This window comes from Podarcis raffonei, chromosome 12, assembly GCF_027172205.1.
Source record: "Podarcis raffonei isolate rPodRaf1 chromosome 12, rPodRaf1.pri, whole genome shotgun sequence".
In the NCBI taxonomy this organism is placed as follows: domain Eukaryota; kingdom Metazoa; phylum Chordata; class Lepidosauria; order Squamata; family Lacertidae; genus Podarcis; species Podarcis raffonei.
Window position 1 is genome coordinate 4,513,272 of NC_070613.1, and position 13,901 is coordinate 4,527,172.

The window sequence follows — 13,901 nt, forward strand, 5'->3', positions numbered from 1 at the left end:
CAGAAAGCGGCAGCTAGACTGGTGAATGGGAGCATCTGCCAAGACCATATAACATCGGTCCTGAAAGACCTACATTGGCTCCAAGTACATTTCCAAGCACAATTCAAAGTGTTGGTGCTGACCTTTCGAGCCCTAAACTACCTTGGCCCAGTATACCTGAAGGAGCGTCTCCATCCCCATTGTTCAGCCCGGACACTGAGGTCCAGCGCCAAGGGCCTTTTGGTGGTTCCCTCATTGCGAGAAGCGAGATTGCAGGGAACCAGGCAGAGGGCCTTCTCGGTGGTGACGCCCGCCCTGTGGAACGCCCTCCCACCAGATGTCAAGGAAATAAACACCATCTGACTTTTGGAAAACAGAACGCATACTTTCTTCCAAAGGCACCCAGAAAAGGGAGAATTTCTGGGTTCAGCGCAGGGCAGTCAACAAGAGTCTTATCCCTGGATCGGATCCACAGGTTACACTCTGCCCACCTCAAATGCCAGGCCTTACCTGCGCTTGATCTCGTCCGGCTGGCGCACCAACTCGCAGGCCGAGCCCAGCTTGGTGAGGACCGAGAAGACCTGCCCGCGCTCTTTCCAGGCCGCGTCGTCCCAGCCCTCCACCCCTCGCCAGGTGACCGAGAAGACGATGTTGGTGAGCAGGTTGCACAGTTCTTCCTCAGGTGTCTGCTGCGGAGGGAGGAAGCAACAGGTGAGTTCACCCCAAAAGGAATCCTGCAGGCTTGGGAAAGGTTCAGAAAAGAGCAGCCAATGGGACTAAGGAGGTGTATAGCCTCCCCTACGAGGAAAAGCTGCCGCGTTCAAGACTTCTCAGTTTATTTTTAATTTTTTATTGGGGGGAGGAGTTATTTTGTCACATTACGGATGAGTCTTTGCTGCTCACCTTTGCGCAAAGAAAAGAATGCAAAGATTCAAAGTAAAGCCATTCTAGCACCAGAGAAATAATATATTCTTGCAAGAGAAGGATGAATCTCATTTAACTCATACGCACTTCATATCACAAATAAGCCATGTGTTTTTTATTATGCTAGAAACAGATCGTTTGGTATTTTGACTTCTAAAGCAACACTAACATTGGTCTGACGGTGGTCCTACCCAAATTTCGATTCCTGGGATTCAGAGACTCCCAGAAACAGAATTACACTTTCTGATTTTTCTAATGCTAGCTTAGTTTTGGATAATTGTATTTAGGATCAGACATCGAAGACATACAAACCTGAAGTATGTTTAGGGAAGCTTTTAATGTTTAACAGACTATTGTATTTTAATATTCTGTTGGAAGCCGCCCAGAGTGGCTGGGGAAACCCTGCCAGATGGGCGGGGTATAAATAATAAATTAATTATTATTATTATTATTATTACTAAGAAAAAGAGTTGCACCACCCTGATTAATACTCAAGTTTTGAAAAGAGGATTTTCTGCATATTAAAATAGCTTACAGCCTGTATGCCATTCATCAGTTTAAAAAGCAGTACAGGCAGAGAGTTAAACAACAGAATTTTCATGCTTGAGTATTTGTAGATACAGATTTTGCTTCCTTTTGTGCTTCATTAGCTACTGAAGCATTACAATAAAGCCAAAACAACATTGAAGTAGCTTAAGACTGCCTAGAAAGAATATCACTATGGGCATGTGAAGCAAATTTAAAGGAAGGTTGGGTTGTTTCCAAAACTGCTAATTCCTTCCAGGTATTTCTGTGACAGAGACTTCTCTTTTAAAATAATAATAATATTTTTAATTACGAATTTCAACATAACAATTTATAAAAAATACATCATCCTCATTCCCCCATTTTCCCCCCCCCCTTCCCCTAAAAAGAAGAATCCACCCTACAGACTTCCCTCAGCTCCTCTCTCTGGTTTCTCAGCACATACTATTCTCTGCATGTTGTAAAGGTAAAGGGACCCCTGACGTCTGGGTCCAGTCGTGACCGACTCTGGGGTTGCGACGCTCATCTTGCTTGATTGGCCGAGGGAGCCGGCGTACAGCTTCCGGGTCATGTGGCCAGCATGACTAAGCCGCTTCTGGCGAACCAGAGCAGTGCATGGAAACGCCGTTTACCTTCCCACCGGAGCGGTACCTATTTATCTACTCGCACTTTGACGTGCTCTCGAACTGCTAGGTTGGAAGGGGCAGAGACCGAGCAACGGGAGCTCACCCCGTCGCGCGGATTCGAACCGCCAACCTTCTGAGTGGCAAGTCCTAGGCTCTGTGGTTTAACCCAAAGAGTTGTAAAGATAATCAATTTGTCTATCGGTATGTTACCAATAAAGAGTTTGTGAATGTTTATTCAAAACCTGCCAAGGAGTCCAGTTCTGTGACAGAGACTTCTCGGTTTAGAGAAAACGGTGAGCAGTCCAAGTTTGTGCAATTACGCACGGGGAAAGTGGAGAAAGGGACTCGCTTCCGTGGTGCCAGAAATCACGTCTGCGCAGATGGGATCCGGCTGACGGAGTGATCTCCATGGAAGTGAACTGGCCCAGGCGAGGTAAACCTCGCCAACCCGTTGACTAGAGGATCTGCAGGGTCCCTTGCGACTCAACAAATCTAAGTTTCTATGGTTGAGTGGGGATTTGAACCCTGGTGTCCCAGCTCCTTGTCTGGGACTCTAACCACTACTCCACACAGTCTCTCTCTGTCTCACTGGAGAGCACCCGGTTGGCTAAGATGTCCTAGAAAGAGGGAGTTCCGCTAGGGGCGCCGCAGAAGATGGCCGACAATACCATCTCTCCAGCTCCCACGAGGTAATTTAGAGGCTGAGATGGGAGTAATCAGCCTCCCAAATTCTTCCCAGTGGAAGGGAAGATGCAGTCTCATCTGCGGTGTCCAACAAACCACCCCCGAGTTAGTAAAGAAGGAGGGGGTGGGGGCACTGCATGGAAAGCCCTTGAGGGAGTTCGGATCTCCTGGACACTGTCTCCGCGTGTGCACCAAGTTCCATTTCTTAAGATAAAAAATTGGATTTAAGATCTTGGACATACTTCAAGCGCAGAAAGGGTAATTATTCTGCCAATTAAGCCAGCCACTGAGGTGCCAAGAGTGACGGAGAGGAAGAAAGATAACATCTAAGAATAACCTGAAGCATGGGAAGCCCCAACAAAAATTTATAATTTGGACTATATGATATGTATTTGTATAATTTGGAATACTTAATGTGATCTGACTGGATTGTTAAAATGGAAAACTTAATAAAAATTATTATTATTATTTTTAAAAAAGATGTCCTAGAAAGAGAGCATGCTTAGGTGGAGATTTCGGAGTTTGCACACCTGTCTCAACACCTCGCACAGGAAGATGGAGGGGAAAGAGGCTCACCTGAGGGTTGCTGGTGTTGGAGATGCTGTCACTGGGCAAGGTCTCCTGGTAGCTGGTGTCGTCCAGCACGTTAGAGAGGCTGGAGCTCTTCCTTACCCGTGTCCCCGGGAAGGGCTTAAAGTTCTCCAGCGGCGACGGGGTCCCCGGCAGGCTGACGGGCGTCTGGTCTCCGCTCTCGGCTGTGGCGGCCGAGCTGGTGCTGCCTAAGTCCAGGCCGAGATCAAAGGGAGACATGGAGAAGGGAGACAGCGGGTGGTAGACCCTGTCGGCCGGGAGTGTGTCCCCCGCTTGGGGGGCCTCCGTGGCCCCGGGAGCGTCGATGGTGTTGGAAGAGGAGGAGCGGCTGGCCAGGTCGGAGGAGTCGAACGACTTGAAGCCATACGTCGGGAAAGCCTTGCCCCTCTGGCTGCTGGTGGGCGAGACCGAGTGGTCCGAAAAGCCTTCCGACAGCTCCGGGTCTGAGGCCTCGTATCCCAGCGGGAGGAAGACGTCCAGATCTTGGAGGTCAGAGGCCGAAGGGGGCGCGGCGCTGGCGGGCTCCTTCCCGGCCTCTGCGCCCGGCTGGTCCGAGGCCTTCGGGAGGTCCAGGCCGCCTCCACCGTTGGCCGAGCCCGACAGGCTGTGTTGGCGTGACTCGTAGGACTCCTTGACGTAGAGCTTGGTGAGGGTGTCCTGCCAGCCGGCCAGTTTGGCCAGCTGCCTGACCGTCTGCTTGGCCAGGTCTTGCGACTTGTAGATCAGGCGGAAGAGCTGGAAGAGAAAAAGGGGAGCCGTTGGCATCCAGGCTGGGGCAAGCGGGCTGGCAGCTGTTGTGGATGTTGAGCTTGACCAAAGATGGCACAACTTGGTGGGCATAAGTACCGTATTTTTCGCTCCATAAGACACACTTTTTCCTCCTGAAAAGTAAGGGGAAATGTCTGTGCGTCTTATGGAGTGAATGTGTGGTCAGTTGCTGGTTCCCTTACCCAGGCATACATGGTTGAATGTTCTGCAGGCAGAGGCTGTTTGTTTCCCCAGTGACATGTGACTGGCTGGTTAGATTATCTGTCTGGAAACTGTAGAAACGGCTCCCTTTCCTTTCCTAAAGAAGCTGCAGAACTGTGAGCTGAACCCCATAAAAACATGATTTCCCCCCTTTGCAAAAGAAGCTGCACAACTGTGAGCTGATCCCACCAAAAATGGGGCTTTCCCCCTTTACTCCTCTAAAAACTAGGTGCATCTTATGGAGCAAAAATACGGTAAGGGGTTGCTGAGTGTGTGTGTGTGTGAGAGAGAGAGAGAGAGAGAGAGAGAGGGAGGGAGGGAGGGAGGGAGAGGCAGGGCCGGTCTACCCATGAGATGACCACCTCAAGCGGCAGGATCCACAAAGGGCAGAAGATTTGGCCTCAAAGGAATGCTATCTCAGGGCCCTCGTATTTATGGGACCGCCTCTCCTGGTCTGCCCCGCAGAGGACCTTAAGGTCCATGAACAACCATAGTTTAGAGGTCCCGGGCCCTAAGGAAGTCAGACTATCCTCCACCAGGGCCAGGGCCTACTCAGTGATGGCTCCAACCTGGTGGAATGCTCTGTCCCATGGGACTAGGGCCCTGTGGGATTGAACCTCTTCCGTCAGGCCTGTAAGACAGAGCTATTCCGCCTGGCCTTTAATTTGAATTCAGCCTGATCTTTTATTTCCCTTCTTTTCCCTCCTCCTCCCCTTTTATGAAGATTACCTGCTCAGAGACCCCACAGCCAATTCTCTCCTGGCCTCCTCGCTGGCCGAAGTAGGACCAATTCAACCAGCTAGCCCTGGGGATTATCTAATGCTTATTTCCCCTAAATTGATTTCTGAATTTTTAAATTTAATTGTTATTCGTGTTTTTATACTGTATTTTATGCTGCTTTTACAATTAAGTGTTTTAAAATTGTTGTTAGCCGCCCTGAGCCCGGTTTTTGAACCGGGAAGGGTGGGGTATAAATAAAAAAAAATATTATTATCTGCCCAAAATACTATAGAATATTTTCGTGAGTGTAATCCGATGCTTTCACCCTCTGTCGGCCTGATCTCTAGAGCTCACACCCACATTATTTTCTACAATGTCTCTTGGAGGCTGGATCTGCCGCTGCCTTGTTTTCTCCTGCTCCGGAGCGCAGGACTCGAACCCATGGCTTCAAGTTACAAGAAAGGAGATTCTGACTAAACACCAGGAAGAACTTTCTGACAGTGACAAAATGTGGACAAGCCCAAAAGATAGGAACAAAAGAGATTCCGGCTAAACATCAGGAATAACTTTATGATAGCAAGAGCCATTCAACAGTGGAACGGTCTCCCTTCGGGAGGTGCTGCTGGTCTCCTCCCAAGTTTTTCCCAATTCCAGCTCTTTATAAAATAACAACAACAATTTATTATTTATACCCCACCCATCTGGCCAGGCCTCCCCAGCCACTTTATTTTCCCCTTGTCGCTGATGCAGTTCCTCCCTCGACCCTTCTTCCCTGGCAAGAGGGGAGGTTGCCACCCGAAATGTCCCAGGCCAGGCCTGGTGTGAGCGGGGGGGGGGCTGTGCATTTAGATTTTTTTAGATTTCTGCCTGGTGCAAATGCGTCCGTGAAGGAGTTTGGCGATAGCGTTACAGCTGTGCTTTTCACAATCCTGCTTTGAAGAGCGCTAGACAGATTCGCAGAGGAGAGGGCTATCGGTTTCTATTACGATACAATACGATAATCTTTATTGTCCTTGTCCCATAAAAGGTAAAGGTAAAGGTACCCCTGCCCGTACGGGCCAGTCTTGACAGACTCTAGGGTTGTGCGCTCATCTCACTCTATAGGCCGGGAGCCAGCGCTGTCCGCAGACACTTCCGGGTCACGTGGCCAGCGTGACAAGCTGCATCTGGTGAGCCAGCGCAGCACACGGAACGCCATTTACCTTCCCACTGGTAAGCGGTCCCTATTTATCTACTTGCACCCGGGGGTGCTTTCGAACTGCTAGGTTGGCAGGCGCTGGGACCGAGCAACGGGAGCACACCCCGCCGCGGGGATTCGAACCGCCGACCATGCGATCGGCAAGTCCTAGGAGCTGAGGTTTTACCCACAGCGCCACCCGCGTCATCTGTCATGGATGCTTTGTCCCATACAGAACAACAAAACTGAAAAAAATATACATCAGTCGTTCAAAAACCCACAAGCCTGCTATCTCAGCCTGGTCAGCCCCTAAAAACTCTGATACCCCATAACTGAATACAATATACTCAGACAGAGACTACCTTAAAAAGGTAAAGGGACTCCTGACCATTAGGTCCAGTCGTGGCCGACTCTGGGGTTGCGGCGCTCATCTCGCTTTACTGGCCGAGGGAGCCGGCGTACAGCTTCCGGGTCATGTGGCCAGCATGACTAAGCCGCTTCTGGCGAACCAGAGCAGCGCACGGAAACGCCGTTTACCTTCCCGCCGGAGCGGTACCTATTTATCTACTTGCACTTTGACGTGCTTTCAAACTGCTAGGTTGGCAGGAGAGAGACTACCTTAAAAGGTAAAGGTAAAGGTACCCCTGCCCGTACGGGCCAGTCTTGACAGACTCTGGGGTTGTGCGCCCATCTCCCTCAAGAGGCCGGGGGCCAGCGCTGTCCGGAGACACTTCCGGGTCACGTGGCCAGCGTGACAAAGCTGCATCTGGCGAGCCAGCACAGCACACGGAAACGCCGTTTACCTTCCCGCCAGTAAGCAGTCCCTATTTATCTACTTGCACCCGGGGGTGCTTTCGAACTGCTAGGTTGGCAGGCGCTGGGACCGAGCAACGGGAGCGCACCCCGCCGCGGGGATCCGAACCGCCGACCTTTCGATTGGCAAGCCCTAGGCGCTGAGGCTTTTACCCACAGCGCCACCCGCGTCCCATTAGAGACTACCTTACACTGTGTTTAAAACCAAAAACACATTTGGATAAAAACTGTTTCCCAGGCGGCTAGTCCTAGTCTTTATAACCCTGTACTTTCTTCCAGAAGGCAGAAGCTGAAAGAGATCATTTCCAGGGTGGGCACTATCCTGCGCTATCTCTGCAGCTTTCTTATGGCACCTGGAAGCGTAGATTTGATCCAAAGTGGGAAGAGTGCACCCAATTATTCTCTCCGCAGTCTTTACAACCCTGGACAGCATTGTTTTTTTCCCTGACCGTGCAGCTCCCAAACCACACACAGAGACCGTAAGTTAATACACTCTTCACAGTATAATGGTAAAATGCCATCCGCAGGTCCTTTGAGAGATTGTTTTTCCGGAGGATTCTCAGAAAATATAACCTCTGCTGTGCTCTCTACATCAGGTCTTTACTGTTTTCTCCCCAAGTTAGGTCATCTCTCAACTCCATTCCCAGAATTAGCCACGATGGCTGTGCTCTGCCTAGTTGCAAGCAGCAATGCTTCTGAACGCAAGTGTCCCTCTCCCGGCGCGCACTTATGCACTAATGCGTGGTGCCGGAAAATAAATAAACAGTTCAGTTCTAACCTGGAAATGGTGGCAGAGGGCTGGGTGTCCCCCTATGGTCTCTGCCAACTCTACAATTCCCGCCTCAAGCCCTGGCATCTCCCACTGACAGTTCTTTGCCTAAGACCCTGCCCAGCAGCTGCCAGTCATAGCAGAGTCCACTGGCTCCAAAGGCCCAATGGCCTGACTCTGCGCAAGGCTCCTTTGCATGCTTTTTCGTGTGCACTGGGCTGCTTCACCCTGCTCGGATGAAGCATCTCAGGAGCTGGTAAGATCCTGGCTCCACCCCTCACCTCTCTGCAGATGTCCAGCCTGACGGTCAGCTCTGCCCGGTGCGAGAGGTAGATCACGGCCAACAAATCCTTGTAGTTTGGGGTGTCTGGGGAGAAAGCAAGGAAGCAGAACACAGTCTTGGTTGGAGCAAAAGGAAACAGAAGGGTGCTCAATGGTTCCTCCCCCCTCATTTTATCCTCGCAACAACCCTGCGAGGTGAGACCGAAAGTGAGCAATGAGCTCTAGATCACGCAGGGAGCTTCATGGCCGAGCGGGGATTCGAACCCTGGTCTCTCCCGGGTCCTAGGCTCAACGGTTCTCAAAGTGGGAAGGACTGCCCCCTGGGGGGACGACGACACTGGGATTATCTAGGGCAGTGGTTCTCAAAGGGTGTGTTTCTTCCACGAGAGGTCCGAAGAGCGGCAACATGAGAACAGGGCCTTATCTGTGGTGGCTCCCTGCTTGAGGGCTGCTCTCCCCAGGGAGGCCCGCCTGGTGCCTTCATTGCACATCTTTAGATGTCAGGTCCTGAGCTGTTTAAGGCTTTATAGGTCAAAACTGGCATGGCTTGGAAACTAATTGGCAGCCAGTGGAGTTGGACCAGGATTGGTGCAATATCCTTAAATGGTGAGCAACCTGGCTGCCGAATTTTGTACCAGGTGAAGTTTCTGAACCGTCTTCCTTGGACCTTAAAGGTAAAGGTAAAGGGACCCCTGACCATTAAGTCCAGTCATGACAGACTCTGGGGTCGTGCCGCTCATCTCGCTTTATTGGCCGAGGCAGCCGGTGTACAGCTTCTGGGTCATGTGGCCAGCATGACTAATACACTTCTGGCGAACCAGAGCAGTGCACGGAAATGCCGTTTACCTTCCCGCCAGAGCGGTACCTATTTATCTACTTGCACTGGTGTGCTTTCGAACTGCTAGGTTGGCAGGAGCAGGGACCAAGCAACGGGAGCTCACCCCGTCACAGGGATTCGAACCGCCGACCTTCTGATCAGCAAGTCCTAGGCTCTGTGGTTTAACCCACAGCGCCACCCGCATCTCTCCTTGGGCCTTACCTGGTCCAATCACTTGTTCCCAAAGGTAGCGGATCAGCATGGAAACCGGGATGTCGTTCAGGTACGAGATGAAGCCCAGGAAACCAACGTCCTTCAGCTTCAGGCGCTGCTTGCTCCGTTCGTTCATCTTCTCGTACTTCAGCATTTTGTACAGGATCTGTGCGGAGAAAGGACGAGGAAGCTAGCATCCCGTGAGAATGGGAAACGCACCTACACCATAAGTGTGGGTGTATCATTATGGAAGCAGTCAAATACAACATTTCCTGTTTTCCTAGAGTGGACACACAAGGGAATGTTGCTCCAGACAGAGAGGACTTCCTGTCTTACCTGCTCTGGAGCCTACTCCCCCTGTGTGTGGCCAGGTAGATGGGCTTGACCCTAGTTGACCCGATAAAAGGGCTAGCCACGCAGCCACCTTCCTCTTTTCCACCCCCATCGTTCTGCCCGGACACTGAGGTCCAGCACCGAGGGCCTTCTGGCGGTTCCCTCGCTGTGAGAAGCCAAGTTACAGGGAACCAGGCAGAGGGCCTTCTTGGTGGTGGCACCCGCCCTGTGGAACGCCCTCCCACCAGATGTCAAAGAGAAAAACAACTACCAGACTTTTAGAAGACATCTGAAGGCAGCCCTTTTTAGGGAAGCTTTTAATGTTTAATAGGTTATTTGTATTTTAGTGTTTTGTTGGAAGCTGCCCAGAGTGGCTGGGGAAATCCAGCGAGATGGGCGGGGTATAAATAATAAATAAATTATTATTATTATTATTATTATTATTATTATTATTATTATTATTATTGCATTTTTCCTTTTGGACTCTTCCCTGGGTTCTTAGCCAGCAGCATATGGCTCATCCTCAGAGAGGATGGAAGCCGCAAGGTAGAAGACATAGCTCAGACTTCTTATTATCTACAACTGTAACTGTAACTATAAGATAAAGCCTACTGTGAACTGAATGCAAGTACAGTGAAATCTCTACTTTCGGACATAATCAGTTCCGGAGGTCCGTTCGTCAGTAAGTCGATTTGGGTCACTAGAAGAAGTGCCATTGCGAGCAGCTGCATTCGGTGGCAGTGTGCTTCTGCGCATGTGCAGACGGCAGAAGCCGATTCTGAGCGTGCATGAATCGCAGCAAACCTGGTACAGTGGTACCTCAGGTTAAGAACTTAATTTGTTCTGGAGGTCCGTTCTTAATCTGAAACTGTTCTTAACCTGAAGCACCACTTTAGCTAATGGGGCCTCCTGCTGCTGCTGCCACGTGATTTCTGTTCTCATCCTGAAACAAATTTCTTAACCTGAGGTACTATTTCTGGGTTAGCGGAGTCTGTAACCAGAAGCGTATGTAACCTGAAGCGCCTGTAACCTGAGGTACCACTGTATTTACTTCTGGGTTTCTCGTGGTCGCAACTTGGATCGGGTCCAAGTAGAGGCAGTCGTACGTAGAAGAAGAAGAGTTTGGATTTGATATACCGCTTTATCCCTACCCGAAGGAGTTTCAAAGCGGCTAACAATCTCCTTTCCCTTCCTCCCCCATAACAAACACTCTGTGAGGTGAGTGGGGCTGAGAGACTTCAGAGAAGTGTGATTAGCCCTGGGTCACCCAGCAGATGCATGTGGAGGAGCAGAGACGCGAACCCGGTTCACCAGATTACGAGTCTACCGCTCTTAACCACTACACCACACTGGCTCTACTGTAAACTATATCTTTACTTTCAAAAGAAGACTGTCATGTCATTCTGGTTTTTAAGAGGGAACTTTTACCAGGAACAATCCACTCTGGACAAGCCGGAGACTGTATCGCTCAACTTATACGATTCTAACAAATCCATCAACTTGCTTCTAGCAATGCGCAAGGGAATGTGCTCGGATACTGGCTCACTAGCTTGAGTGAGGAAGAATAATATTTAATCAATATATCCTCTCCTACTATCCTCAACATTCCCACAATTAGATACCCCTTACAAACATATTTAAAAGGGTACAGGTTACCAATCAGCCCAATGCCTGGCTTTAATAATAATAATAATAATAATAATAATAATAATAATAAATTTTTATGTATACCCCACCCTTCCTGGCTCAGAAAACAGGGCTCAGGGCGGCTAACAACAAATTTAAAACATTTAATTGATGCTACAAAAAACCAGAATAAAATATGGTATAAAATGTGAAGAACAATAAAATCAAAACTCAATTTAGGGGGGAAATCCATCCAATAAACATTAGATAATAATAATAATTATTATTATTAGCTGCCCACCTGGTGCCTAGAGGTATATAACGAAGGCAATAGGGAAACTCTGTCGCTATTTCATAGTGAAATTGCACAGGGAAGAGTTTAGGGTCTCCAGAAATGGCTGTTCCCTTGCCCTCAGGGTTTGTGCACCTCACGCACAAACCCCACCAGACAGCCTCCCGCTGCGAACTAGGACTTGGAATTTCTGCCCACGACAGTCCGCGTGGTTGGGCCCATCTGGACCTGAAACCCCAACCCCATCAGAGTCCGGTGAGAGACCCGGAGCACGCGAGCCCCAGGAAGCCCGTCCCCACCTTGAAGATTCTCTCGCGCACTTCGTCCGAGAACTTCCGCTGGACGAGTAGCGAGAAAAAGATCTCCACGTTCCCCGGCTCAAAGAGGAACGTGTAAATCTGCTCCTGGGATGGGGAGCTTTTCAGAAGGCTGTGGATCACCTCCAGCACTCCGCAGACCTGCGGGACAAAGCAGAAGAATGGTAAGAGGCTTGCAACATACAGAAATGTCGGCAAGAAGGCAGGGTTGCTGCACGAAATCACAAGAACTTGAGGAAAGCAATGTGGGTGTTAGATCTGCCCTCTGTTGTCTGAGTCCCTAGATATATCAATGTAGGTAAAAGGTAAAAAGGTTAAAGGACCCCTGGACGGTTAAGTCCAATCAAAGGCGACTATGGGGTTGCGGCGCTCATCTCGCTTTCAGGCCAAGGGAGTCAGTGTTTGTCCGCAGACAGCTTTCCGGGTCATGTGGCCAGCAAGACTAAACCGCTTCTGGTGCAACGGGACACCGTGACGGAAACCAGAGCACATGGAAACGCCGTTTACCTTCCCGCCGCAGTGGTACCTATTTATCTACTTCCACTGGCGTGCTTTCAAACTGCTAGGTTGGCAGGAGCTGGGACAGAGCAACGGGAGCTCATCCCGTCGCGGGGATTCGAACCGCCGACCTTCTGATCGGCAAGCCCAAGAGGCTCAGTGGTTTAGACCAGTGATACATCCATGTCCATTGTGTTAATATAGCAGTTCACCAAGTCAGCCGTTCCCTAGATGGTATGGGGTGATGGGAATTGCAACCCAGAATCACCTGGAGGGTCGCAGACTCCAAAACCTTGTCTTAAGCACCGACAGAAAGCCCCCCCACCCAATACACGGAAGAGAAAGAATGGCCAACTTGGCAGATCCAGAGATGTGCCCCCCAGTTACGAGACAAAGGGAATTAAAATTTGTGCAAACGCAGGAAGTTTCGGCTGCATCATCCTATCATCTTCTTTGCTTTAGTACACACTATTGAAGGCACAGCTGGACAGGGATCCAGGAAATCTGGTGCTGATGCTACTGGCACTGGAGGCCTGAAATCTTCTACTCTAGGGGTTCCCAAATTTCCCCCCCACCCCAGTTGCTGAGGGTCTTGGAGGACCACTTAAATGAGTTACCCCCCTGCCTGCTGCAGCAGTCGTAAAGTGCTGTGCTAGATGCTGCACGGTTTTAAATCGCATTGTTCTTGCTTCCTCATTTTCTTATATATTGGACTTCAATTTGAGATCGTAGAATTGTAGGGTTGGGACCCTGAGGATCATCTAGTCCAACCCCCTGCAATGCAGCTGTCCCATACAGGGATCAAACCCGCAACCGTGGCGTTATCACCGCCATGCTCTAACTAGCTGGGCTATCCAGGCTCCTGTTCCACAGGACTCAAATTGAAAAACAATATAGGATATAAAAGAAGCAATCGAAATGCAATTGAGAATCATAAAATACAATATAGGAAATAAAAGAAGCAACCAAAAGCCGATTAAAAATAAAATGTACGTGCCATCTCCCCTCTTCAAAGTTTCACATACACACCACAGACCACCTGGATGAACCTTGTGGACCATTGGTGGTTTGTAGATCACAGCGTGAGAAACTCTATCCTATTCCAATACTCTAGCCTGGGGAGGTTCCCTTTCCTTAACAGGTCATTGCTGGCTTTCCCTGTCCCTCCTCCATACCTGGTGCTCATCGTTTACAGCACCAAGGTAGTTCAAGGTGCTCTGCATCTCCTCAGTGGAGAAGTTCCTGCAGAAGAACTCCTTGATCAGGCTGAAGAGGGACGTCTGCACCGTCTTGATGTCATCAGTTGCGATGCGCTTCTCCTTGTAAGTCCTGGGGGGGGGGAGAGAGCAAGGGAGGGTCACGTAGAGGGGCTTGCTTTGCTGGGTCAAGCCAGGAGGTCCACATGGTCCAGCAAATTTCAAAACAATAGGCCATCAATACAGAAAAATATTGGAGAAGAGCAAGGGGACATTCTGCAGACACTTAAAGGTTGTGTAGTGATGTATGGAAGTGAGAGCTGGACCATAAAGAAGGCTGATCGCCAAAGAATGGATGCTTTTGAATTCTGGTGCTGGAGGAGACTCTTGAGAGTCCCATGGACTGCAAGAAGATCCAACCTCTCCATTCTGAAGGAAATCAGCCCTGAGTGCTCACTGAAGGACAGATCCTGAAGCTGAGGCTCCAGTACTTTGGCCACCTCATGAGAAGAGAAGACTCCCTGGAAAAGACCCTGATGCTGGGAAAGAT

General features: G+C 49.8%; 1 protein-coding gene across 5 annotated transcripts in view; it reads right to left on the reverse strand.

Moving 5' to 3' along the window:
* Nucleotides 1-13,901, reverse strand: part of NBEAL2 (neurobeachin like 2) — a 217,823-nt gene that overhangs the window by 45,933 nt on the left and 157,989 nt on the right. For 4 of the 5 annotated variants that reach the window (XM_053409366.1, XM_053409369.1, XM_053409368.1 and 1 more), the window contains 6 exons: nt 13,331-13,484; nt 11,640-11,798; nt 9,099-9,255; nt 8,059-8,144; nt 3,315-4,064; nt 490-668 (listed from right to left, as the gene is read on the reverse strand). In XM_053409366.1, the coding sequence (XP_053265341.1) occupies nt 490-668; nt 3,315-4,064; nt 8,059-8,144; nt 9,099-9,255; nt 11,640-11,798; nt 13,331-13,484 (1,485 nt within the window). The remainder of the gene's footprint in view (nt 1-489; nt 669-3,314; nt 4,065-8,058; nt 8,145-9,098; nt 9,256-11,639; nt 11,799-13,330; nt 13,485-13,901) is intronic. The other variant, XM_053409367.1, reaches the window with a different exon arrangement.